This window comes from Aquarana catesbeiana, linkage group LG04, assembly GCF_042186555.1.
Source record: "Aquarana catesbeiana isolate 2022-GZ linkage group LG04, ASM4218655v1, whole genome shotgun sequence".
In the NCBI taxonomy this organism is placed as follows: Eukaryota; Metazoa; Chordata; class Amphibia; order Anura; family Ranidae; genus Aquarana; species Aquarana catesbeiana.
The window spans coordinates 112,968,057-112,994,368 of record NC_133327.1 but is presented as its reverse complement, the minus strand read 5'-3'; the positions used below and the strand labels follow the sequence as shown (position 1 = coordinate 112,994,368).

Below are 26,312 nucleotides of genomic sequence, written 5' to 3'. Positions count from 1 at the left end.
CCGGGTGGATCGGGCAGACCCAAAACCAAAAATGTAAAGATAATGATAACTGACCCGGGAAACAAAAGCATCAAAGGGGATAGCATGAGTAGGAGTGGGCAAAGGAGCAACTCACATCTCTCTTGGCTCGTCTAGTGAAGCAGAACGGGGTCGTCGGCCGCTCCTCCGTGAGCGCTGCGGTCTAGGAGCCTGATCTCTCATCTCGTGCAGTCGACCAGGAGCCCGGTGCAGGTAGTCCAGCCAGTTAGGAACAGGGATAGGTTCCGTATCTAGAAAGTCGAATAGAGCAGGTAGATTCTCCGGAGATCGCAGTAGGAAGGAGCGCTGTTCCTTGTGGAAAGTAACCGAAAGGGGGAAGCCCCATCGGTATGTTGCATTACATCTCCGGGCAAGATCTAGGAGGGGTTTCAGCATGGCGCGTCGGAGCAAGGTCGGTCTGGAGATGTCCGGGAGGATTTTAACCGACGCTCCGTCGAATTCTATCTCTCCAGATTCCCACGCTCCTCGCGCTATAGCCTCCTTATGGATGTAATGATGGAGTCTGCATATTATGTCACGAGGTCTGGTTGGATCGGTCGAGCGGGGACCCAGGGCTCTATGTATTCGATCCACTTCTATTTGTTCCGGTAGGTGTGCTCCCGCCACTCTTCTGAAGATGTCCGTAGCTGTGGCCAGTAGATCCGACGGGCCTGTGGCCTCAGGTAGGCCGCGGAGCCGGACGTTGTTTCTCCTACTCCGGTCCTCAGTTTCTTCCATACGGAGCTGAAGCTCTATCGCGGCCATAGATTGAGCTTTTTGTTGGGTCTCCAGTGATGAGACTCTCTGTTCCAAGGACTCTAGTGATGATTCACCTGAGGTCAGACGGGCTGAGAGGGTCTCAACGTCTTTTTTGACTTCACTGATTTCCTTCTTATGTGCGGCCTCTACTCTGCCCACTAGGGCTTCAATATCTGCCCTCGTTGGTAGGGCCCGTAGTATAGCCTTAAGCTCCTCGTCTACTCCATAAGTCCCCTGAAGACAAGGGAGGGGACCCTGGTTTGAGGTAGAAGCCGCTGGTGAGCCAGTATAGAGAACCGGGCTCCGGGATCCTTCCGAGGCGGCAAAGTCAGTTTCTCTGACCGGAGTGCAGGGGCTCGAGGCACAAGGTTCCGCCATCTTGGGTATAGGGGAACCGGAGAGGGATCTCCCAAAAAGTCTCTGCAAGTCGACCAGAGCGGGTGTGGAAGCAGCCGGGCTGTTCTTCTTCTTATTCCTCCGATATGTCCGCTTCTTGGATGAGAGCATAACGGTGAAAATAGAGCAAAGTAAGCTGAGTTAGGGGTGGAAAGGCCGGGAGCTCTGAGAGAACACGTCTCTAGTCGGCCATGTCCAGACCACGCCCCTCATATCGGACAGATTTATATTCGCTTTAGAATCTGAAATACGTTTTCACCCAATATACACTATGGTTAGTTAATGGGCTTCTGAACAGACTAAATCCTTGGCTAACTGAGTAAAAGGAAAAAGGCAATATAAAAGCTCTGGATTTACAGTTTACTTACACAGCTATGGAATAATGGCTTGCTATATACACTTACCGGCCACTTTATTATTAGGCACACCTTGCCGGGTTGGACCCCCCCTTGCCTTCAGAACTGCCTTATTTTTTTGTGGCATAGATTCAACAAGGTGTTGGAAACATTCCTCAGAAATGTTGGTCCATAGTGACATGATAACATCACACAGTTGCTGCAGATTTGTCAGCTGCACATCCATAATGTGGATCTCCCTTTCCTTCACATCCCAAAAGGTGCTCTATTAGATTGAGATCTGTTGACTGTGGAGGCCATTGGGAGTACAGTGAACTCATTTTCATGTTCAAGAAACCAGTGGTGAGATGATTTTATCTTTGTGACATGGTGCATTATCCTGCTAGAAGTAGCCATCAGAAGATGGAACACTGTAGTCATAAAGGAATGGACATGGTCGGCAACAATACTCAGGTAGGTTGTGGAGTTTAAATGATGCTCAATTGGTACTAAGGGGCCCAATGTGTGCCAGGAAAATATGCCCCACACCATTACACCACTACCAGCCTGAACTGTTGATACAAGGCAAGATGGAGCCATACTTTCATGTTGTTTACGTCAAATTCTGACCCTACCATCTGAATGCTGCAGCTGAAATCGAAACTCATCAGACCAGGCAACGTTTTTCCAATCTTCTATTGTCTCATTTTGGTGAGCCTGTGCAAATTGTAGCCTCCGTTTCTTAGCTGAAAGGAATGGCACCTTGTGTGGTCTTCTGCTGCTGTAGCTCATCTGCTTCAAGGTTTGTTGTGTTGTGTATTCAGAGATGGTATTCTGCATACTTTGGCTGTAGGAGTGGATGTTTGAGTTATTGTTGCCTTTCTATCATCTCAAACCAGTCTGCCCATTTTCCTCTGACCTCAACAGGGCATTTTTGTCCATACAACAGCCACTCACTGGATAGTTTCTCTTTCTCTGTAAACCCTAGACATGGTTGTCATGGGACATGGGAAAATCCCAGTAGATCAGCAGTTTTTTAAATATTCAGACAAGCCCATCTGGCACCAACAACCATGCCATGTTCAAAGCCACTTAAATCCCCCTTTTTCCCCATTCTGATGCTCAGTTTGAACTTCAGAAAGTCATCTTCACCACTTCTAGATGCCTAATTTCATTGAGTTGCTACCATGTGATTGACTGATTATCAATTTGTGTTACCAAGCAATTGAACAGGTGTACCTAATAAAGTGGCTGGTGAATGTATGTAGCTTACCTTCTTTGTTCATACTGGCCTTGCTTTAAGCACATGCATGGCTTTTAACCTCCATACAGACACATGGTCAAATAAAAAAAGTTCCTTAAACTGACTCAGTAACAATCACCTGGTAAGCAAAGGGCCAGCAGCACCTTAGTGTAGGTACCTCAGAGGTGCCCAAATATCCCCTCAGCTTTATGTGCAGTCTGGGAACACAAAAATGCAGGGACATCTCATATGTCAATACCAACATCCACTATGAGGTTAGCGCTTGACTTACTTTCTCCTATCACATCAATTGTACAACACTGAGACAGAAAGGTGTGGTGCCAAGCTCCAAATTCATAGTAAAATGTTGGTATTTGCATTAATGATTCATTGGCTTTTGGGTTCCTGTGGCTAAAATGTAGTTTTAATGTGGCTTTAACCACTTCCGAACTGTCCACCGCACATATATTGCGGCAAGGCGGCCCAGCTGCACGAAACGACGTACCTGTATGTTTTTTCGCCCATGAGATACTGTGGGCCCGCGCGTGGGTCTGGCAGACACTATGTCCACCAGCAACCTGCAATCGAGGTACAGAGAGGCAGAACGGGGATCTGCCTATGTAAACAAAGCGGATCCCCGTTCTGACAGGGGACAACATGGAGATCTGCTGTTCCTAGTGATCAGGAACAGCGATCTCTGTGTTGTCCCAGTGAGTCCATCCCACACACAGTTAGAACACACCCAGGGAACACAGTTAACCCTTTGATCGCCCCCTAGTGTTAACCCCTTCCCTGCCAGTGTCAATTATACAGTGATCAGTGCATTTTTTTTAAGCACTGATCACTGTATTGGTGTCACTGCTCCCCAAAAAGTGTCACTTAGGGTCAGATTTGTCTGCCGCAATGTTGCAGTCCTGCTAAAGATCACAGATCGCCGCCATTACCAGTAAAAACAATTAAAAGTCCCTAAACCTATCTCCTATTTTGTAGACTTTTGCGCAAACCAATCAATATTCGCTTATTGGGATTATTATTATTAATGTTTTTAACCAAAAATATGTAGAAGAAGAATACATATTGGCCTAAACTGATGATGACATTTTTTTTTTTGGATATGTATTATAGCAGAAAGTAAAAAATATTGTTATTTTTTAAAAATTGTCAGTCTTCTTTTGTTTATAGCGCAAAAAACAACAACTGCAGAGGTGATCAAATACCACCAAAAGAAAGCTCTATTTGTGGGGGGAAAAAAAAAAAAAAAAGGACATCAATTTTGTTTGGGTACAGCGTCACATGACCGCGCAGTTGTCAGTAAAAGCAATGCAGTGCTGCATTGCAAAAATGGCCTGGTCATTAAGGGGGTAAATCCTTCCGAGGCTGAAGTGGTTAAATTTAGTTTTAGTGGCACTAAACTTAAAAAAAAAAAAAAAAAGAGGAAGAAAAAGAAGTACATAAAAGGAAGATAGTACAGTATCACTCTAAAAAACATGCTGTTTACATTAGACACTGCTCCCAAGTATTCCACCTCCCGCTGTGGCCACTTGTAAACCCCCTAGAGTACAAACCAGTCATGTGATGCAACTCCTTGGTTGTGGAGGGGGAATAACGCTGACACTTGCCCACAAGAGTGCTGGGCCTCTCAGCAACTGCTAAACAAGAGACAGATACATAGTACAGCTGGAAGATGGATCCTCAGCTCTTCTCTAAGCTTTCTGCTGCCTCATGCAGCAAGCCTCTAGCTGGTAAGAGTATTTACTGAAAGAGATGGGATGTACAAGATTCTCAGAGTATATAAATGAGGGGTTAACCTAGGGATGCAGAAGAGGTGCTGCAAGACCTAAAACACATTGGGGTTGATTTTCTAAAACTGGAGCACTCAGAATCTGGTGCAGCTGTGCATGGTAGCCAATCAGCTTTCAACTTCAGCTTGTTCAATTAAGCTTTGGCAATAAAACCTGGAAGCTGATTGGTTTCTATGCAGAGCTGCACCAGATTTTGCACTCTCCAGGTTTAGTAAATCAACCCCATTGCCTCTGCATCTCTCCTTAGGGACATGAAAAATACTGCAGTTAGGGGAATAGGCAGGGCAATTTAACCTTAGTTTGTTTTCTGCCCCTTAAAGGGTTACCAAACCCAGGACCCTAAATTCGCTATATCTGGTCTCCCACAGTACACAGAACATGGAAATGCAATCGTTTTTTTAAATATAAACTGCTAAATACCTTTTCTCATCAGCAGTTAGAGCAGTCTTGTGACTTCTATCAGCGTCTGGTTAAAGCTTGTAGGATGAGTTTTCATTTTGCTCTGACTGTTCTATGAGGCTGCAGAACCCCTGACCATCTGTCTGGACAGTGCATGTGATCAGCACAGAACCAAAGAAAAAAAAAAAACAAACAAAAAAAAAACTCTACAATACACATCAAACTGAGCATGTGCAGCTTGTCCCCTAGCCTCTGTTTTATCAGGAGATGATTTGGGGACAGTGGAAGAAGGGAAGGAAAAGAGAAGACAGGATCAAACAGCCTTTATACACAATGCAAAGGATTAACCCATTAGGTTCCACAGTGAGTATAACAAGCATGCTTTACTGCATGTACAGCCCTATTTTACTGTTTAGTAACACTTTAAAACAGGCAGAACTTTTTTCCTGGTTGAACTGTTACGAAGTGCACAGTAGAATTCAAGTTGACGTTGCTGAGTGGTAACCATATTTCAAATTATGCTAACAAAAGTTAGCCAAAAAAATGTTTTTTTCTAAAATAAGCAGCGTGTTAAATTTCTTGCTAATCAATACACTGAATAATCTTGACTTATTTGCACCACTTCAACAAACTGAATAACTCTGACCAATTTGTGATGTTCCAGTAATGTGGGCATCAACATAATTGCCCAGATTTATAAACCAGCAATTATAGAAAGCACTCCACAAATATGAAGAGCACAAACACGCCTTCTGAAACCACTGAGAGATTATATCAGCCTAAAAACAAAAAAAAAAAACATAAGTAGTGGCACCAAATAATAAACATGTTAAGTATTAAAACAGATTATCATCTGGTGCCAGCTGCTCACCTTATCTCTACAGAGATTTCTTTTGACTGGCGCAGAATATACTTACTTCTCGTGTACTCCCTTTCTGAACATAAATCCATTTATCACGATAAAAATCTGATGAAAGAAGAGAAAAAGAAAAAAGGGCACTAGAAAACAGAAACCACAAACACAAAAACCTCTAAAAAATGTTTAGTTTTTAAATACATTTTACATTTACAATATGGCTTTGAAAACAATGTAGGGACTTAAAAGGGTAACTCCACTTTTGTGGGAAAATAATAGCAAATTAAAAAAAATAATCACAGTTTCATTGATGGCAGAAAGTACAGCTAGGGTTGTACTTCAAGCAGGGGCGGCCCGTCCATTAACCCTTTCACTGCCAGGTCCATACGGACCTAAAAAGTGCCCGCAGGTGGCAAAGTCCGTACGCCGTATGGACCTCATATCTCCCTTTCCTATAAGCTTATGGTCACTTCAATGACTATAAGCTTATATCAGAATTGTTCAGCAGACTGCTGAACAATTCTATAACTCTGACCAGCGGATTACAACCCGCTGATCAGTTATTGACCCCTAATGTCACCTCCCCTACCACCCTGTCCCCTGCCTCTCCACCTATCGCCACTAACTCTCACTCAGAACTACTTGTCCCACCCTCCTCTCCTATCCTCTCCCCCCCCCCCCCCCCCAGCACTGATTACCCCCCTCCACCTGATCTGACACCCCCTAGCAAACCCGCTTCCCACAGCCACCAACACACAGCCACCAACATTAGCCGGCATCCCTCCTCTGCTGCTCTCGCCAGCTTCAGGTGCTGCATGGGGTTTGGGGGGATCCAGCTCTGTCCCACCAATACCTCTGATCACCCCCTGCACCCCCGATCCATGGACGCTCCAAGCAGCATCCCTCCTTCCCTCCTGCAGCTTCTCCCTGCACTGATCTCCTATGATCTGCCAGGCTGGGGAGCGTGGCGGGGGGGAGCGATGTGGGTAGGGGTGAAGTTGTGGCTTGGGGGGGGGGGCTTAGTAAACATGTGTTTACAACCTCCCCCCCTGTAAAATGGATATAGGCAGCAATCGCTGCTATACCCACTGACAGCTGATCATTGTAACCGCGAGTGTTACAATGTATCAGACTGTCATTTTATGAATGAATTGAATCTCTATACAGATTACATTTATTCCTGTAAAGTGCTACAGAGAAAGGGACTGAAGAGCCATCTTCAGTCCCTTTCTCTGCCTCAAAAAAAGAGATATGGGCCCCCCTCCCCCCATAAAAAAAAAAAAGGACAAACACTATTGTAAAAATAAAAAGACCCCCAGGTTCGCCCACACTCACCCCTCCATGGTGACAGTCGCCTCCACCTCCCCACAAAATGGTCTGGCCACCGGAGGATAAAAATGGAGCAAAAAAAAAAAAGAAAGAAAAAAAAAAAAAGTTTTTTTTTGAAGCACGCGGTTAGAGCCAGAGGCTCTAATAGGCCTCAAAATAGGGTGGGCTCAGGGCGCAGCCCAGTTGTGTGACAAGAAAGAGTATTCGCTATTTTCACACTGAATCTCCTCCCCGTCAATAAGGAAGCTGGTCTGACCCTGGGTGCACTTTTTTCTGCCCCACCAGCCGCCACTGACTTCCAGCGCTGTATGAGAGCTGTATACAGGACAGCAATAGTGTTGTTTACCCTTTCTTTGCACCCAGTTTACAGAGTACGAGGCATTCTGTGAATTTACAAGACCTGGGACTCTCAGAGTGAAGTATTCCTGTAGTTTATCCACTCCTCTCTGCTCCTTGTCAATTCACACAACACTTTGGATTCCTAGAACAGTACAAAGGCATTCTGTGAATGGACAAAGGGAGATTAAACAGGATCCCTTTACTTTATGGAGAGCCGTTGCTCTCATAGCTGCAGCGGAGGAGGTACTGCACAAGCTGTACCTTCACGCATGAATGAAACTGATTTTACCCTCCCAGCAGTGATCCAGCCATAGGATAACTTTTTTCATACACTAAATATATCGCAGTTCTGTGATATATACAGTTAAGCAGAACTTCTTGGAGTTCTGCTTAACTGTAATCAGAGTCATCAATTTGTTTGTGCTGTAAGGTAGGGGATTTGTAAATATCAGGAATAGATAAACAGAAATATAAATCCTCTGGCAGGTAAAACAGCTCATAAAACACTTACACTGTGTCTTTGCAACGTTGTTAAATTCCTCCTTTTCTGATTTGTTAGTGGAGAATGCACAATTTTCAGGTGTGTAAGGATCTTGATCATTTAGATTTAATCTGGGGGAAAAAAAAATAAGTATAATAAACTAAATCCTATAAATCAGTATAGCTATTGTAAATCAGCAAACATACTTTCATTTAAATAAGTCCATTAAAGTGGATGTAAACCCTCACATATATCCAGTGAGGTGAACAGCCCCAGATGATATGCAGAGATGAAACTAATCCTCCTACATAAGTTTTACTTGTTTATCTGCAGTCTTCTGCGCTCCAACACCCCTTCAAATGGGCAGAAAAGTTTTAAAATCTTCCTTCATCTGTCAGGAGCACAGAGGGGGCGGAGAAGCTGCAGTTACAGTGTGTGAGAGCTGATTGGAGGAAAGGAACACAGCCCCCTCCACACAGCAGAAGAACTGTGTCCTGAATAGACAAGCTTCATTCTGGCCTCTCACCTCCACCCCTCCTTCCCATCTCATGTGTTGGGAAAAACTTCTCAGAAGTGACTCATGCTGATAACAAAGGAACAAGGAGAAATCACACTTAGAGCTACAGAGATAGATAAGTAAACACTACAGATGTACTTATGTGCTTTGCTCAGATTCCATGACTCAGGTTTACAACCACTTTTTCTCATTTGATTGTGTCATATCACATTTTCCCAAATGAAAGAGGCTGCATGCAAATCAAATGCACAGTTGAATACACATATTTTTCTTGGTATACCTGTCAAAGGATTTGTTATATTGTCCAACCATTCCTATGACACACACTTCTGAGAGGAAGATCTTTTCTTGGTTTGGCAATAAGACTGCCTGGGCCAGCCTCGACTCACTAGACAAAGGTTAGTGATACTGATGATGATGATGATACTGATCCACTGCTCAATAAGAAAGCCTAAAAAGAAGAAGAGGTGACACAAAAGGTGCACTGCTCTTCCTGGAAACTGCACAAATGTTTTAGCTAGGTATTAGTGTAGTTATATTCTCTATGGGGTTGATTTTTTCTGAAGGCAAATAGCCTGTGCACTGCAAGTGCAGCTGTGCTAGATCTGAGGGGAAGGTCTGAAATGATGGGAAACTCTGCTGATTTCTATCATCCATGTGTAAGCTAAGCAAAAAGGCTGTTCTCTCCTCTCTGCTCCTGACACAGGAGCAGAGAGGATAGCAGATAGCAGGCTGCAGATGATGGAGGCACGTAAACTGACCACGAGGTCAGGGCTCAGCAGCCATGATATATCGTGGTCAATTTACAGAGGGGAGTTTAGAAACTTGCAGGATCAGCCAGGTTTTTTTTGGTGTTACAGGGGGGCCAAATGACACAGCACACTGTATCACATAATATGCTTTAAAAAGGAGCAGGATCCATTATTTTTTATTTTTTTTTTTGGGTTAACAAACGCTTTGATTGCTCTGCCTGTTTGGGTCTGTGTCAGATCTAATTACTATTTAGCTTTCACCTGCATCAGTGCTAGACAGAGATCCGGGAACTGTAGGATAAGTAGTTTGTTTTTTTACAGAAAGTGTCAGGTAGGAAGGTTTATAATGCCTTTAATAATATTCCATTAATAAAAATACGTGTTAGTGTACTTACAGCTGGAGATTAATATTGTTGTTTTCTTCAGGATAATCTCCACAAAACTCCCATCTTTTCCACCCATCTTCAGTTTTTATCCAGGTCCAGCCTGGAGAACGCCAGTCTTGACCCAAAAATGGCATGACTGTCCTGCTGATCAGAGCAATAGATTAATACAACATCCTTCTCAAGCAGTCATATCATAAAGGGATTACTAACAGGTACTCTTTCACACAGCAATTACAAAACTAAAAACAACACACAGGTGGACTGCGAGCAGGTGACAGGTGGATCGCGAAAAGATCCCCAGGTTGCCGATGCCGTCTTCCCCCGACAGCATCTGAGCACACAGGCGTGCGCTCAACCAATCCCGGCCTGCAGAGACAACCCCCACTCCTTGCATACGTGCAGCTGTGGGGTGGGGAAAGCCTTGGAAATAGCTCGGGAGGGTTCGGCCTTGTGACCGAACATGCCCGAGCTCTTACACTTCCTGCTATTGCAGTTCGCGCCTCTGCACCGGCTCTTCCCTCCGATCCATCCAAGGAACTTGAAGGTAATATGTAAGGAGGAGGGCCAGCTCTGCCATGACTGCTTCCCTGCATAACTAAAAGTTATATAATACCATATCCTCCTGACCCCTGTACTGTCCTCCTGATCCCCCCCCAGTACCATAATTACCTAGCCCCTTAGTACTGTACCCTCCTGACCCCTTAGTACTGTACTTTCCTGACCCCCCTGTATTCTGCTCTCCTGAGCCCCCAGTACCATGCCCTGCTAGCATGCCAATACCATAACCTCCTAACCCACTGTACTGTCCTCCTGACCCTCCAATACCAAACCCTCCTGGTCCCTTAGTACTGTACCCTCCTGACCTCCCTGTACCGTGCCCTCCTGACCCTGCAGTACCATACCCTCCTGACCCCTATACACTGCTCTTCATACTGCTGACCTCTGTATACTTCTCTTCATCATACTAACCTCTGTACACTGGCATACCTACTACGTACCTCTGTACACTGCCAAAGAATAAAGAGAGGGCGCACCAACCTTGCACATTACCCAAGTAATAATTAAAATCAAAAGAAAGGAAACATACTCAAACAAGTGGATTATAAAAAGCATATCAGAGTCCATAATGGACAGAAAGCAACCAGGTCACCAGGACTGTGTCCAACACGCCGGAGGACCTTCCAGATGACTGAAGCATTTCGAGGAGGGGGTCCCCTCTTCCTTAGAGCCAAGCTGTGAAACTGCATTGTCACATTAATAGGTCACATCACATGTTCTGAAGACCCATCCTATAAGTGGGTGGAAATGGGAGTGGTGATAAACCAAGCCACATCCGAGTTTTTATGAAATGTCTGATAATTTTATTATGGCCCGACACAATTAGCATTTTCACTGTTGTCTTGTATCAATGTGTCATCATGCACAAGGATGTGGCTTGGTTTCTGACCACTCCCATCTCCACTGTCAGAAACCATGAATCAGACTGAGACAGAAGTACAGTTAAATCACACTTGTTTAATAATAATAAAAAAAAAAAAAAAAAAGTAAACAGAGTAAATCGTAGTCAAAACATAGCCAGAGCTCAGGAACCGGAACGGATAGTCAGACAAGCCAAAACGTCAGGGAGCCAGAGATGAGCGTAGAACAGCAACAGGATCTGGAGCCAGAAGAAATGTCAGCCAAGCAAGTCTTTAACAGGAACACAGGAGAGCGTCACTCTAGAGATGTGACCAAAGCGAAGGCAGAGATCATCTGGACTGGACGGCTTAAGTAGGAAGGACTGACGAGCAGGATATCATCAACAGGCGAGTCACTGTGGAGAGATAGGAGCTGGCAATGAGCTGACAGCTGAGCGGCCAGCTTTGAGAAGGAAGGGCTGAGCCCAGCCCTGACAGTACCCCCTCCTCAATGACCCCTCCCCCTCGGAGGACCACCAGGCTTGAGGGGAAATTGTCTATGGAAATCACAGAGGAGGACAGGGGCATGTACGTCCGAGGATGAGACCCAAGAGCGTTCCTCCGGACCATACCCTTTCCAATGCACCAGGTACTATATGAGCCCACTGAACCTACGGGAGTCAACAATAGACTGCACTTCATACTCATGGTTCTCAACCTGTACAGGGTGAGGACAAGGCACGAAGTGGTAAAGCGGTTGTAGACCAAAGCTTTTAATAAGGAGACATGAAATACATTCAAAATATGCATATTAGAAGGAAGGTCTAATGCGTAAGCCACTGGGTTAATCCTGTGAAGAATATGGAAAAAGTCCAAAAAACCGAGGTACGAACTTCAGAGAGGGAACACAAAGTCGGAGGTTGTAAGATGACAGCCAGACCCTGTCCCCAACCTAGTAGGAAGGCACATGCAGGAGTCTGCGGTCAGCATGGAGTCTGTACCTATCGACAGCATATCGCAAAGCCTCTTGGACTTGTGCCCAAGTGGAACGAAGACCACAGAGATGCTCCTCTAACCCAGGAATACTCTGCGGAACAAGTGAGTCAGGCAACATGGAAGATTGGAAACCATAGTTCGCCATAAACTGGGACAAATCGAGAAGGAGAATTCAGGGCACTATTGTGAGCAAACTCCGCCCACGGTAAAAGGTCTGACCAGTTGTTATGATGGTCAGAAATATAGCAACGTAGGAATTGCTCCAAGGACTGCCTGGCTCGTTCTGCTGCCCCATTAGACTGCGATACGCAGAGGAGAAAGCAAGCTGAATTCCCAACTGTGCACAAAAGGCTCGCCAGAACTGGGACAACAAACTGACCACCCCTGTCCGGGACAATAACCTTGGGTAGCCCATGTAAACGAAAGATCTCCCAAGCAAAAATGGAAGCCAGTTCCGTAGAATCGGGCAACTTCTTAAGTAGAATACAATGGGACATTTTCAAGAACCGGTCAACCACCATAAGGATAACTGTGTTGCCCTGGGAGTTGGGTAACTCCACAATGAAATCCATACAGGTGGGTCCAGGGCCTCTCTTCAATTTACAAAAGGAGATTGTTCTCTCTTAGTTTCTGAAGCACACGACAGACATCTATGTGGTGGCTCTCCAGGGACTTGGAAAATATGAGGATATCGTCGAGATAAACCACCACACATAACTGCAACAAATCTCAGAGGACATCATTAATAAATTTCTGGAAAACTGCTGTGGCGTTACAAAGGCCAAAATGCATTACGGGGTACTCATAATGGCCTGTTCTGGTATTAAACGCAGTTTTCCACTCGTCACCCCTCTCAAATCAAGCTTTGTGAAAGCCGGTGCTCCCTTGAGGCAATTAAATAACTCTGTAATCAACGGAATCGGATAGGCATTCTTAAATCGTGAAACGATTGAGACCCCTATAAACAATACAAGGTCTCAGTTCACCACTCTTCTTCTTCACAGAGAAGAAACCAGCACCAGCAGGAGACGAGGATTTGCAGATGAAACCTCGAGAAAGTGCGTCTGCAACATACTCCTCCATGGCCTTATCCTCCAAAACCGACAAAGTATAAACCCGGCCACAAGGGGGTATGGCACCAGGTTGAAGGTCAACTGCGCAATCATATGACCGGTGTGGAGGCAAAATACCGGCTTGACCTTTGTCAAAGACATTGCTAAAATCGCAGTACTCCTCCGGCAGGGAGGAGAGTGAAGAGGTGCACAGGACCTTGGCTACCTTCTGGAAGCATGTCTTACTGCATTATGGCGACCAGGAGTGAGCCTCAGCATGGAGCCAATCAAAAGAGGGGTTGTGCCTCTGTAACCAAGGATAACCAATAACCAGCGGAAACTTAGGTGAGGAAATAACTTGGAATTGGATTATCTCATGGTGAAGAGCCCCTACGGCCATGGACAACGGAACAGTCTCATGAGTCACATGTAGAGGTCTTTTGGCAAGAGCCTCAATGGCAAGTGGAGTGTCACACAGCTGCAGCGGAATCAAGTGCTTCTATACAAAGGCAGCATCAATGAACAGGCCTGCAGCCTCAGAGTTGATTAGAGCCTGTATCTCAATGAACGACTCAGCCCAAGAAAGGGTAACCGAAACCAAGGGCTTATCCTTCTGGATAACTGGGGACGAAACAACGCCACCTAAGGTCTGTCAGTGACAGGACCTCAAGGTTCGGGCGTTCCCTGGACGGGTAGGACAAGACTTCAAAAAGTAACCTGCCTGGCCACAATAAAGGCACAATCTCTCCCTCCTCCTAAGGGTTCTCTCATCCGCAGAGAGACGCGTGAAACCTAAGTGCATGGGTTCATCTTCACAGACCAACTCGGTACCAGGAGGCATGGGAGGTGAGGGAGGCAAGGGTGGGACTGAAAAGTTCTGAGACAAACGTACAGGAGGCTTCCGCAAGCGCTCCTTAATAAGGGAGTCTTTCTCCGAGTCTGGAGTCAATGAGGATGGAAAATGTGTTCAACCTCTCCAGCTCAGTGGTTAAATCTCAGGATGCTACCTCATCCTTGATGGTATCCGAGAGACCATGAGAAAAAGCAGCCAAAAGGGCCTCATTGTTCCAAGCAACCTCTGCTGCCAGAGTACAGAATTCAATGGCGACAGTTCTTGTACTCTAATGGACATGAGGCACTTGGCAGAAGAAGCGGAGCGTGTGGGAACGTCAAATACCCTTTTAAAAGAAGTCACAAACTCAGGTTAACTCAAGACAACAGGTTTTTGCATCTCCCATAGAGGGTTTGCCCAGGCCAGGGGTCTCTCAGAAAGCAAAGATATCACGAAACCTACTTTGCTTCTGTCTGTGGCAAATGCCTGGGGCAGCATCTCAAAGTATATCTCAACCTCGTTGAGAAATCCTCTGCATTGGACTGGATCGCCCCCAAATCGCTGGGGAAGCAGAGTGGAACCAGACGTACCTCTAATAGAGATAATACTCAAGGCGGGTGCCTGCACAGAGACTGGAGCAGCAGCAGGGACGGCCTGCAACACAGGCTATACTGGAGCATCCACAGTGGGAGATTCCAGGTGAGCCGTGCGACTCAGGAGCGTTTATAACGCCATGGCAAACTGATCCATGTGGTGATCCTGCTCATCCAATCTGGAAAAATATTACTAACAAGTGGATCTTCTGAATTCATGGCCTTCACCTACTGTCAGAAACCATGAATCAGATTGAGACAGAAGTACAGTTAAATCACACTTGTTTAATAATAAAAAAAAGGTAAAACAGAGTAAATGTAGTCAAAACATAGCCAGAGTTTAGGAACCGGAATGGATAGTCAGACAAACCAAATATCAGGGAGCCAGAGATGAGCGTAGTAGAACAGCAAGCAGGATCTGGAGCCAGAAGGAATGTCAGCCAAACAAGTCTTTAACAGGAACACAGGAGAGCGTCTCTAGAGATGTGACCAAGGCGAAGGCAGAGATCATCTTGACTGGACGGCTTAAGTAGGAAGGACTGATGAGCAGGATATCATTAACAACCCTGACACCGTGATTGGGGAGCCATGTCATCTGCTGGTGTTGGTCCACTGTGTCTTATCAATTCCAAAGTCAGCGCAGCCCTCTACCAGGAAATTTTAGAGTACTTCATGCTTCCCTCTGCTGACCAGCTTCATGGAGATGCCGATTTCATTTTCCAGCAGGACCTGGCACCTGCCCACACTGCCAAAAGCAGCAATAGCTGGTTTAATGATCATGGCATCACTATGCTTAATTGGCCAGCAAACTCGCCTGACCTAAACCCCATAGAGAACCTGTGGGGTATTGTCAAGAGGAAAAGGAGAGACGCCAGACCCAACAATGCAGTTCGAGCTGAAGGCTGCTATTAGTCTCCATGCATACAGGGTGCTCAAAAAAGTCGTTCTGGACGTTGGATTGCTGGCAGGAAAATTCTGCTCTAAAAACGCAATTTTATCAGCGTTTTCCATTGGCGTCAATGCGCGTTTAGCCACGCTAGCTTTTAGATGCATTTCTCTGCCTCTATTCACAATCAATGGTTCCCTATGGGAGCCCATAGATTTGAATAAAAGTCGCACCAGAAGTCGAATCATGTTGATCCGACTTGCAGTGCGACTTGAAGGGGAATCCCTTCCAAAATGAAAAAATTGGCGTGGGGTCCCCCCCCCCCCTTCGGACGATACCAAACCCTTCGGTCTGGTATGGATTTTAAGGGGAACCCCCACGCCAAAAAAAAAAAATGGCATGGCCCCCCCCCCCCCAAATCCATACCAAACCCTTATCCGAGCACGCAGCCCGGCAGGTCAGGATAGGGGACGGGGACGAGTGAGGGCTGCCCCCTCCTGGACCATACCAGGCCACCTGCCCTCAACATGGGGGGTGTTTGCTTTGGGGCAGGGGGGCCCCCCCACCCCTACGCACCTTGTATCCATGTTGATGAGGACAAGGGCCTCTTCCCAACAACCCTGGCCGGTGGTTGTCGGAATCTGGAAGCCCCCTTTAACAAGAGGGGCCCCCAGATCCTGCCCTCCCACCCTATGTGAATGAGCATGGGGTACATTGTAACCCTACCTATTCACCTAAAAAAAAAAAGTGTCAAAAAAAAAAAAAAAAAAACACATCGTTAACATGCGTTTAACAGCTTTTACCAGCGTCTGGTGTTTTCAGGACTGCTCTTGAACGCGATATTAGGGTGTTCAGACAACAGCCCATAAACACTCCTGCTGATAAACATCCAAAAATGTAGCAACCTGGGCTTCCATAACACCTCAGCAGTGGCACAGGCTGATCACCTCCATGCCACGCCCCATTGATGCAGTCATTGATGCAAGAAGGAGCCCCAACCAAGTATTGCGTGCATACTATACTGTACATGGACATACTTTTTTTTTTATTGTATTATTGTAAATTTTCTGAGATACTGAATTCTGGGTTTTCACTAGCTGTAAGCCACATTCATCAAAATTAAAAGAAAGAAATTCTTGAAATATATCACTGTGTGTAATGCATCTATAAAAAATATATGAGTTTCACCTTTTGAATTGAATTACTGAAATACATTAACTTTTTGATGCAATTCTAATTTTATGAGATGCACCTGAATATCTTGTATACTACTTTGCTTAGTGGTCCACTAGGTCTGAAAAAATGCTGAAAGCCTTTTCTGATGCATTGACAGCCTATTCATTGTAATGACAGTCTTATTGGGAAGATTTCCCCTGTTCCTGTTTCTGAGACACAAAAAGGGAGGGAGGTTTTAGTCTGCCTTTCTATTACTGGGAAAAAAAGAAAGATTACTATTTTTTATGTCCCTGACAAAATCACTTTCACTCATTTTTTGTCCCAGCGATAATGTTGTCATTGTAGGAAACTACTTGTAGTAAATGGTCCCCACTGTCCTTTGATCAGAATAAATTGCCTCTGTGTTCAGAATTTGGGAATTATGCCCATGATGAAGGTAACATGTGCTGAAATGTTCTATATATGGTCACAAGTGCTGTGCAAAAGGTTTTCATGACTTCATATGATATTGTGCAAGAGGTTCATAACTCCAGGCATATCTATGTTCTTCTGGTAATAAATAACTAGGGAACTATGATTGTATTGTTAATATTTATTAACAAAGTTAGTTGTTGTAATGACAGATGGGTTAAAGCAGTTCAGTCATCTTTTGAAAAATTGTTACATATAGAAAACCCACGCGCTTGGTTAATTGTAGCTACAGGACTCATACAACCTAATTCTGAATACTGAACCAAATGAGAATCTGAAAAATAAAAAAGTGCGCAGTCCTTTAAATGAAATTTTTTTTTTACAATTCAATATCCCTAATTATGAGAATACACATTAGTGCACATAATTAATAAAAATAGATAATCGGTGAAACTATTTTCATACTCGTATACCCATATAAATCAATAATTAAAGAAAAAAAATGATATATATGTAGATGTAATTCTGCACTTCTGCCTACAGGGGGTGTGCACATGCCGCCGGTGGGCCACTTCTGCTGTGTGTTAATCAAAGCAAAAGCTGATCTGCAGGTGAAGGGCACTGAATGTCCCCGCTGATCGTCGGTAAAACACACACAAACAATGTAAACAAGACAGATCTCCGTTCTGATGGGGGGGGGGGGGGGATAGATTTTGTGCCTCTGCAAAGCAGGGAGTAGAACCCACCACTTCCCCTAGTAAAAGCACCTCTCGCAGTACACAAAAACACTGGCTAGGCACACAGTTAACCCTTTGATCATCCTAGATATTTAATCCTTTCCCAGCCAGTGTCATTAGTACAGTGACAGTGCATATTTTTACCACTGATCACTGTATTAGTCTCACCGATTCTAACTAATTGTCAATTTTAAAAAAACAAAAAACGTATGTGTATTTTTTATAATTGGTGCCTACAAAGTCCTTTTTTTTTTTTTTGCTCTTGTTTCAAATATAATTAATTGTCAAGTGTCAGTTAGTGTCTGATTGTCCGCCACAATATCACAGTCCCACTAGAAGTCACTGATCGCTACCATTAGTAGTAAAAAAAAAACAAGAAAGAAAATGAAAATTCCATAAATATATCCCATAGTTTGTGGACGCTGTAACGTTACACCTATTGGGATTTTTTTTTACCAAAGATATGTAGCAGAATTCATATTGGCCTAAATTTTGGAAGAAATCTGATTTTTTTTCTATGTTTTATTTGATGTGTTTTATAGTGGAATGTAAAAAGTATTGTTTTTTTGTTTTTTTTTTCAAAATTGTTGGTCTTTTTTTGTTTATAGCGCAAAAAAAAATAAAAAAAAAAATACAAAAAACACAGAGGTGATCAAATACCACCAAAATAAAGCTCTATTTGCAAGAAAAATTAAAATGTATTTGGGTGCAGCGTTACATGAGTGCACAATTGTCAATTAAAGTAACGCAGAGCCGTATCACACAAAATGGCCTGGTCATGAAGGGGGGTAAATCTTACAGAGGTCAAGTGGTTAAATGTAAGCCCTTTTTATTAAAGAAGAATTTACTTTTTATTAAAGAAGAATTTTTATAATACTCTACTATGAGGCTTCTCCTACTTTGCCGCCCGCCATTATATGACGTCGCAGACTTTGAGCGGTGATATCTGAATGTCTGCAGTTACAGGCATCATTCAGTTATCTTCTTTTACAGCTGGCAATTCCCTGCACCATAAGAACAATCATAGCAGCTGTTCAGTCACCTGATCATTCTTAAAAGGTGGTGGAACGTCCCACCCTCCCCCCGGTGCTTCGACCAGCTCGCCCGTGAGATTGGCGAGCTGGAGAAGAAATTGACTGGCGCCGGAAATTGACCATAGAGAATCCGGCGGGCCAGATGGTCCCCAGATATCTCTATGACCTTTCGGAGGACGGGCGCGATGTTATGATGTCAAGTCCGGCCTCTGCATATGAAAATATGCCGCTGAGTAAGCAAGATCGCTTTTTTTTTTTTTTTTTTTCTTGATTTTTTTATTTCAGGCTTCCCAGCCTAGAGGCGAGATGTGGGGACTTATAGGTCTCGCTGTAAAGAGGACCTGTCATCCCTATACCAAGGGATGTTTACATTCCTTGTAATAGGAATAAAAGTGATCAAAAAAAGAAAACATCAAAATAGAAAAATAAAAGTAAAATAAACAATAAAAAAAATAATAAAAATGTAAAGCATGCTCGCTCGCAGAAGCAAACGCATACGTAGGTCGCGCACACATATGTAAACGGCATTCAAACCACACATGTGAGGCATCGCCATGGATGTTAGAGTGAGTGCAATAATTCTAGCACTAGACCTTCTCTGTAACTTTAAACATGCAACCTGTTAAAAAAAAAAAACTTTGCCTATGGGGATTTTTAACTCCCGAAGTTTGCTAACTTTACGGTTTTGCTTTTTTTTTTTTTTTTTTTTTTAAATGCATGAAACTATGTCCCCCCCCCCCAAAAAAAAAATAAATAAAAAAGTGTTTAAAACAATTGCATGCAAGATAAACAGTTGCAATGACCACCATTGTATTCTATAGGGTCTCTGCTAAAAAAATCTATATATATATATATATATATATATATATATATATATATATATATATATATATATATATATATCATATTTGGGGGTTCTGAGTATTTTTCTAGCAAAAAAAAAAATTGATGATTTTTACAAGTAAGAGAAAAGTGTCAGTATTGGCCTGGCAGGCAAGTAGTTAATGTATATGATTGGCGGAGAGTTTTGTTTGGAGTGAAGGCCAAGACGTGTTCCTGCTGTGGAGACACCACTGCTGTATCTTACTGATGGGGTCACGGGTCTACCCGGAGGTCTGGTGGTGAGAGCGTTGGCCATACGTGGGCAGAAGCGTATTGCAGGGAATGCATTCTGTTTAGATTTTAGAACTTTAAGCCGGTATGCAAAAAAGCCTGTACAAATCCCCCCTCCCAAAAAAAGGCCCAAAGATGCTTAACCCAAAAGTAGACAGGGCCTCAGAGTGCATTCCCCCCACTTTGGACTCCCTGTCAGGTCTAAAGGATAGGACAGGGAGGGAAATCTCTGTAATGGAGATAGCAGTTTTCTAGCAACACAGGATGAGGCAGCTGGGGCCCTGAAGTACAATGGTAATCCCATGATGAACCAGCACAGTGTGACCAATGACAGTCCCGTCACAGCATTCAGCACTCCTTACCTGCACTCCGCTCTCTCCTCCGCACATATAACCTCTTGTTGCCGGAAGTCTTCCTGCCTCCCACACAATATGCTAATGATACCGCTATCCCCGCCCATTCTTGCGTCTCACTCGCCAATACTCCGGAACTCAGAGCGGATTGGCGGAGAGCGATGGTCAGGTGACTCAGACCACGTGTGTTTGTTTTGATTCTGCGACCCCCGAGCGGCTGATGTGGCGCAGAGGGAGGAGGGAGAGGAGCGGGCGCCATGATGAGGATGATGGAGGAGGGCTCTTATTATCGCCCACCTCAGGGTGACGAGGAACCGACATAAGAGCCCATCCCTGCACTACAAGTACAGCCTTATGGCTATGGCAATGCTGGGTGGATTGTACTGCCGAGCACTATTGTAACTGAATGCTGTGCATACATTCCAGCCAGCCAAGGAAGAGAAAAACCACCCAGTGTATAGCTGAGGAGGGACATTAACCACCTCCATACCGGGCCTAGTCTGCCACTCCTCCTACATGTAAAAATCATCATTTTTTTGCTAGAAAATTACTCAGAACCCCCAAACATTATATATGTTATTTTAGCAGACACCCTAGGGAATAAAATGACGATCGTTGCAACTTTTTATGGCGCACGGTATTTGTGCAACAATTCTTCAAATGTCTTTTTTTTGGGGGGGGGGACAGTTTAATGAATTAAAAAATATTTTTTGTATAATGTGAAAGATGATGTTACTCCGAGTAAATAGATACTCAACATGTTACACTTTAAAATGGCGCACACTCATGAAATGGCGACAAACTTCAGTACTTTAAAATCTCCATAGGTGACGCTCTAATTTTTTTTTACAGGTTACATGTTTAGAGTTACAGAAGGGGTCTAGCGCTAGAATTATTGCTCTCGTTCTAACGATCGCAGCGATACCTCACATGTATGGTTTGAATATGTGGGCGGGACTTACGGGTGCGTTCGCTTCTGTGCGCGGGGACGGGGGTGCTTTCAATTTTTTTTTTTTGTTTTTATTGTTTATTTTACTTCTTTTTTTCTTTTTTTTTTCTTTTTTTTACACTTTCTCTTTACATTTTTTTATCACTTTTATTTGAATGTAAAAATCCCTTGTAATAGGAATGATGTGTGCCAGGCCCTCTCTATGGAAAGATGGGGGGTCTGTAAGATCCCCCATTTCTCCTCCAGGCTGAAAAGCATCAGATCAAAAAAAAAAAAATTACAGATCTGATGCTTTCCAGCCGAGATCACCGCTTTGTTGACATCCGCAGCCCGGATGTGATATCATAACGTCGCGCCTGGGCCTCCAATGGTCATAGAGATGACCCGGTGACCATCTGGTCACTGGAAATCTCTATGCTCTTCATCTGGCAGCAGCGGATTCTTTCTCCGGGTCCCCGATGGCATGGGAGAGCACGGAGAAGCACTGGAGGGGGGGATGTCCCCTCCCGCTGCCTGTTAGAACGATCAAGCAGCTGAACTGCCGCTATGATCATTCTTACGGTGCACAGAATCGCAAGCTGGAAAAAGAAGATATCTGAATGATACCTGCAACTGCAGGCATCATTCAGATATCATCACTGAGAGTCAAAGACGTCATATGACCTCTTTGGGCTGGAAGTGGTTAAACCTGAAAGTTTCAGTTTTAGACTAGGGGAAAGGGTGAAGCGCCTGTCAATTTATTTTTGTGTTGTCTGTGGCCAATTGGAGAGATTTCACCTCACTTCCTGTTATGGAGATGGAACAGGAAGTGAGAGAAGATCTCTACATATCAGGAGAATCCCCTCTTATGTCCCTGGCACACAGGCCGCCCAGGAAAAGTGCAACTGGCCTCAACTATTCAATCCATTTTTAGATCCTGGATCTATTTTTAGACCTTGGTCTCAACAATTCGATCCATTTTTAGATCCTGGCCTCAGTTATTCCATCCATTTTTAGATCCTGGATCTATTTTTAGATCTTGGTCTCAACAATTCAAACTATTTTTATATCCTGGGTCTATTTTTTAGATCTTGACCTCAACTATTCAATCTATTTTTAGATCCTGGTCTCAACAGTTTGATCTATTTTTAGATCCTGGAACTATTTTTAGATTCTGGTTTCAACCTTTTGATCTATTTTTAGATCCTGGTCTCAACTATTCAACCTATTTTTAGATCTTGGTCTCAACTATTCAGTACATTTTTAGATCTTTGTCCCAACAGTTTGATCTATTTTTAGATCCTGGTTTCAATTGTTTGATCTGATTTTAAAATCACATGACTCAGATGCTGTCAATCACAGGGAGTGGGGGCAGGGCCATGCATACAGTGAATATAAGTGTGAAAAGTCATTCTTTCAGCATTTCAAGATAGGAATGTCCCATAACAGTGTTTCTCTGAAAAAAGAAAGGGCCATAAATCTTTATAATTGAAACCGCACAGAACATACTAAACCCGCAACAGTAAAATCAGTCTGTAAATGCAGTAAAGCATGCTTGTTATACTCACTGCGGAACCTAAGGGGTTAATCCTCTGCATTGTGTATAAAGGCTTCTTGATCTCATCTTCTCTGATTCTCCTATTCTTTAACTGACCCCAACCCATCTCCTGCTAGAACAGAGCATTAGGAGGCATGCTGCACATGCTCAGTTTGGTGTGTATTGCTAGAGAGTTCTTTTTTTTTTTTGGGGGGGGGGGGGGGGTGCATGTGATCAGAACAGGGCCAAGCAGCACTGTCCAGACAAAGGGTCAGGGGAGAATGAAAACTCCTCCTACAAGCTTAATCAGACAGTGGTACAAGTCACAAGACTGCTATATGCAGCTGATGAGAAAAGGTATTTAGAAGTTTATATTTACTAAAACTATTGCATTTCCATGTACTGTGGGAGACCAGATTTAGTGAATGCAGGTTCTGGGTTCAGTAACACTTAAAGTTTTGGTGAATCTTGCTCATGCTGAACAAGTTTGTGTGGCTTCTCAAGTCCCAATATGCGAACATTGTGACTCAAAACATTACCGCTTAGATAAAACATTGCTTCATCACTGAAAGTCAACCACCGTAAGAATTTGCCATCCTCCATGTTGTCTAAGAGCATATGACAGAAATCTACACGTTTTTGTCTGTTGAAGAGTTTGCACCAGCTGTGATCGGTATGGCCTCAGAAGCAAACGTTGTCTTAACACACACCAAGCAGTCATATGAGGGATTGCAAGTTCTCGGCTAGCATGACGAGTGGAATTGTGCAGGCTTTGCTTGACCACTAGGGAATCAACACAGACACAGAACACAAAACTCCTTCTGTTGCATAGACGCCATCTTGTTAACAAATGAGGTTAGCGTCTATTTGGCCCTAGTAGTGGTATCTAGCGGCCGTCATTTGAAATTCTAGGCCATGCCTGTTCAATTAGTACAGGTTTCATTCACTGGTAGTGCTCGGATGCAGACAGAAGGTTTTAAACTTGGGTCATTCTTTTTGAAACACTCTGTATATATTACAGTCCTGTCTGAAAATCTAAAAATCAGTATATTAGGTGTATTTAATTTTTTTCATTCTTTCCATACCTGGTTATTTAAAATTACCACTGCATATAGATATTCAAGAATCATTTCATTATTATTTTTTTAAACTTTACATATTTAACTAAATTGCACACTTTTTTTTTTTAGAGGTTTTTATCAGATTGATCAAAATAATAATTGGACAAATAATTGCTCATGAAAATAATCGTTAGTTGCTACCCTACAATAAAAGCATTTTATTTCAGATACGGTTTTATGTATTCTACTTCTTCATCTTCTTAGGCACTGGTGACGTAGCTAGTACCTTCCTGATACCCCTTGGGAATGTTACATCAGCATTACCTTCCAAAGAGTAAACGGCGAGATCTTGCAAGATTTCCCAAAATCTCACAAGGTCTCTGGAGAAAAGCTCAGAGGAAATGACTTCTCAGGGGAGAGGTGAAATCTGAAGAGCTTGTCATGGATGAACTGGCGTGGAGTGCAAGTAAAAAGAAGCCAGCTACCAATATTTTTTTCCTTATAAATGGAGGCTCGGAATGTGGAGCACAGGCAGGATGGAACAATGGGAGTGTGGAAAAATAACAATGATAGAAGCGTGTTACATTTTTAGGTCAGCTGGTTTCTCTTAAAGTGGAGCTCCAGTAGTTTTTGTCTTTTGAAAAAGCCAGCAGCTACAAAAACTGTAGCTGCTGACTTTGAATAAAAACACACTCGCCTGTCCCAGGATCCAGCGATGTGCTCACCTGAGCCCCCCTTCCCACAGGCTTTTCTCCCTGGCACCGGCATTTCAACTGTGGGCACCCAGCTGTGACAGCTTGTGGCTTCACAGCTGGGTGACTACTGTGAATGCACGAGTCACGTTGCGCCTCCTGAATGGTCCAGTAGTCTTCTGGGACCTGTAACATGTACCAGAAGGCTGCAGGAAGAGAGGAGGCGATCCGAGCAGGAAGTGGGAGCCGGTACCTGTCAAAATAGGTCCCCCCCCCCCCAAAAAAAATGACATGCCAAATGTGGCAAGGAAGGAGTACTTAATGCGGAACTTTCTCTTTCGGGTAGAGCTCTGCTTTAAATACATTTATTTAGAATACATTTATTAACAGATATGGTATGGTATAACAGATATATGATTAATTCTGGCCTTGTTTACCTGTGCGTAAAGGTTTAAAAAACATAGATTTAATGAGCATTCCAGAGGATATAGCAGTCGGTGTCTTCCAGGTCATTGTTTGAAAGAATTCTTTGAGTTGTCGCGCAATGTGTTGAGAATATGTTGGTCTTGTTAAAAAGATAGTTAATAGTTATTGTGTTTCCACAAATAGTGCAATGTACAAGTGTGATCATCAGAGCCCTCGGCCACTACAGACACACGATTAAGCAACAAGGTAGTCATAATAAAAGTTTTGGCTATTTTCAAGAGGAGCCATTAGCCAACTGTAAAGATGTCTAGACATGAATATGATGCATGGGGTGAAGGGAAATATGAGTAGTTCAGTTTTGGAATTTTGATGACAGCACCAAACAGGTCACATATGTACAATATTCCACTAACAGAAGGTTGGGATTTTGTAGGTTTAGTAGGAGTTTTGATAGCTCATTAGCTTTAAAGCGGAGTTCCACCCAAAAGTGGAACGTTCGCTCATTTGTCTCCTCCCCCCTCTGGTGCCACAATTGGTGCCTTTCAGGGGGGAGAGGGGTCTTTGACAGGTATCCTGTTCCCACTTCCGGGAGTCCGGGCTGTGGCTCGTGACATCACTATGGGGCTCCCTCCTCCTCTCCCTGTCACTGGGCCAGTAGGAGAGAGGAGTGGGGCCTCGCGCATGCTCTGTAGGGCTCCCAGCGTGAAGCCGTAAGGCTACACTGCCAAGTACCCTTACTTGCAATGGCAGCGGCAGCATCCTCAGCTGCGGTGCTGACATCGCTCGACTCCAGGACAGGTAAGTGTCCTATTGTTAAAAGCCAGCAGCTGCAGTATGTGTAGCTGCTGGCTTTTAATTTTTTTTTTTTGGGTGGAACACCGCTTTAAGGTTAAAATCGCCTCAGATCTAGTTGGCGCTTACAAATTTGTTTCATCACTTTTAGGAAACAATCTGACCTGTTTCATGTTCAGGGTGTACAGGATTGTGGTCCCTTTAAGGGGGAAGAAAAGAAGCACAATTGGAGCATTTAGGGGTTCCTACTTATGCAGGGTTAGGGGGTGCCAGAGTGATATAGTAAAAGGGGAAAACTGACTAGTAGTTTCCCAAGGATTTTTAAGTCCTTATGTGGGACCAGAATACTGAAACTTGGAGAGATTTTTGGGTGGGAAAGAGCCCCCAACCCTGATTGAGAGGACTTTTGCCCTGAATGGGTTAACCTGCCTGTTTGAGAGGGCTATGAAGGCTCGGAGAGACGCACCGCTCACGAGGTGACCTGTGAAATCCTTCACTGCTGTATAGAGCCGGGTGCCCGCCTGGTCCTCAACCAAGTCCACAGAGATGAGAGAAAAGAGATGGTGGCACTTCCAGCATGTAAAATGTATCCTTTATTGTAAATCCATTAACAACTGAGACAAACGGATGCACATGTAGCTCCCAAGAGGTAAGCAAATGCGTTTCACACTGCTGTGCTTAATC

At 43.9% G+C, this 26,312-nt stretch overlaps 1 protein-coding gene across 3 annotated transcripts in view; it reads right to left on the bottom strand.

Annotated features, from left to right (window-relative positions):
• The window catches only part of FBXO25 (F-box protein 25), a 68,679-nt gene extending 48,316 nt beyond the window's left edge, over nucleotides 1-20,363 (bottom strand). The window contains exons 1-4 of one of the 3 annotated variants that reach the window (XM_073625466.1): nucleotides 20,202-20,363; nucleotides 9,622-9,756; nucleotides 7,988-8,088; nucleotides 5,870-5,919 (exon numbers count right to left, since the gene is read on the bottom strand). In XM_073625466.1, coding sequence (XP_073481567.1) covers nucleotides 5,870-5,919; nucleotides 7,988-8,088; nucleotides 9,622-9,756; nucleotides 20,202-20,299 — 384 coding nt within the window. In that variant the 5' untranslated portion in view covers nucleotides 20,300-20,363. The remainder of the gene's footprint in view (nucleotides 1-5,869; nucleotides 5,920-7,987; nucleotides 8,089-9,621; nucleotides 9,757-20,201) is intronic. The other 2 variants (XM_073625467.1, XM_073625469.1) reach the window with 2 other exon arrangements.
• Nucleotides 20,364-26,312: the final 5,949 nt, after the last annotated feature.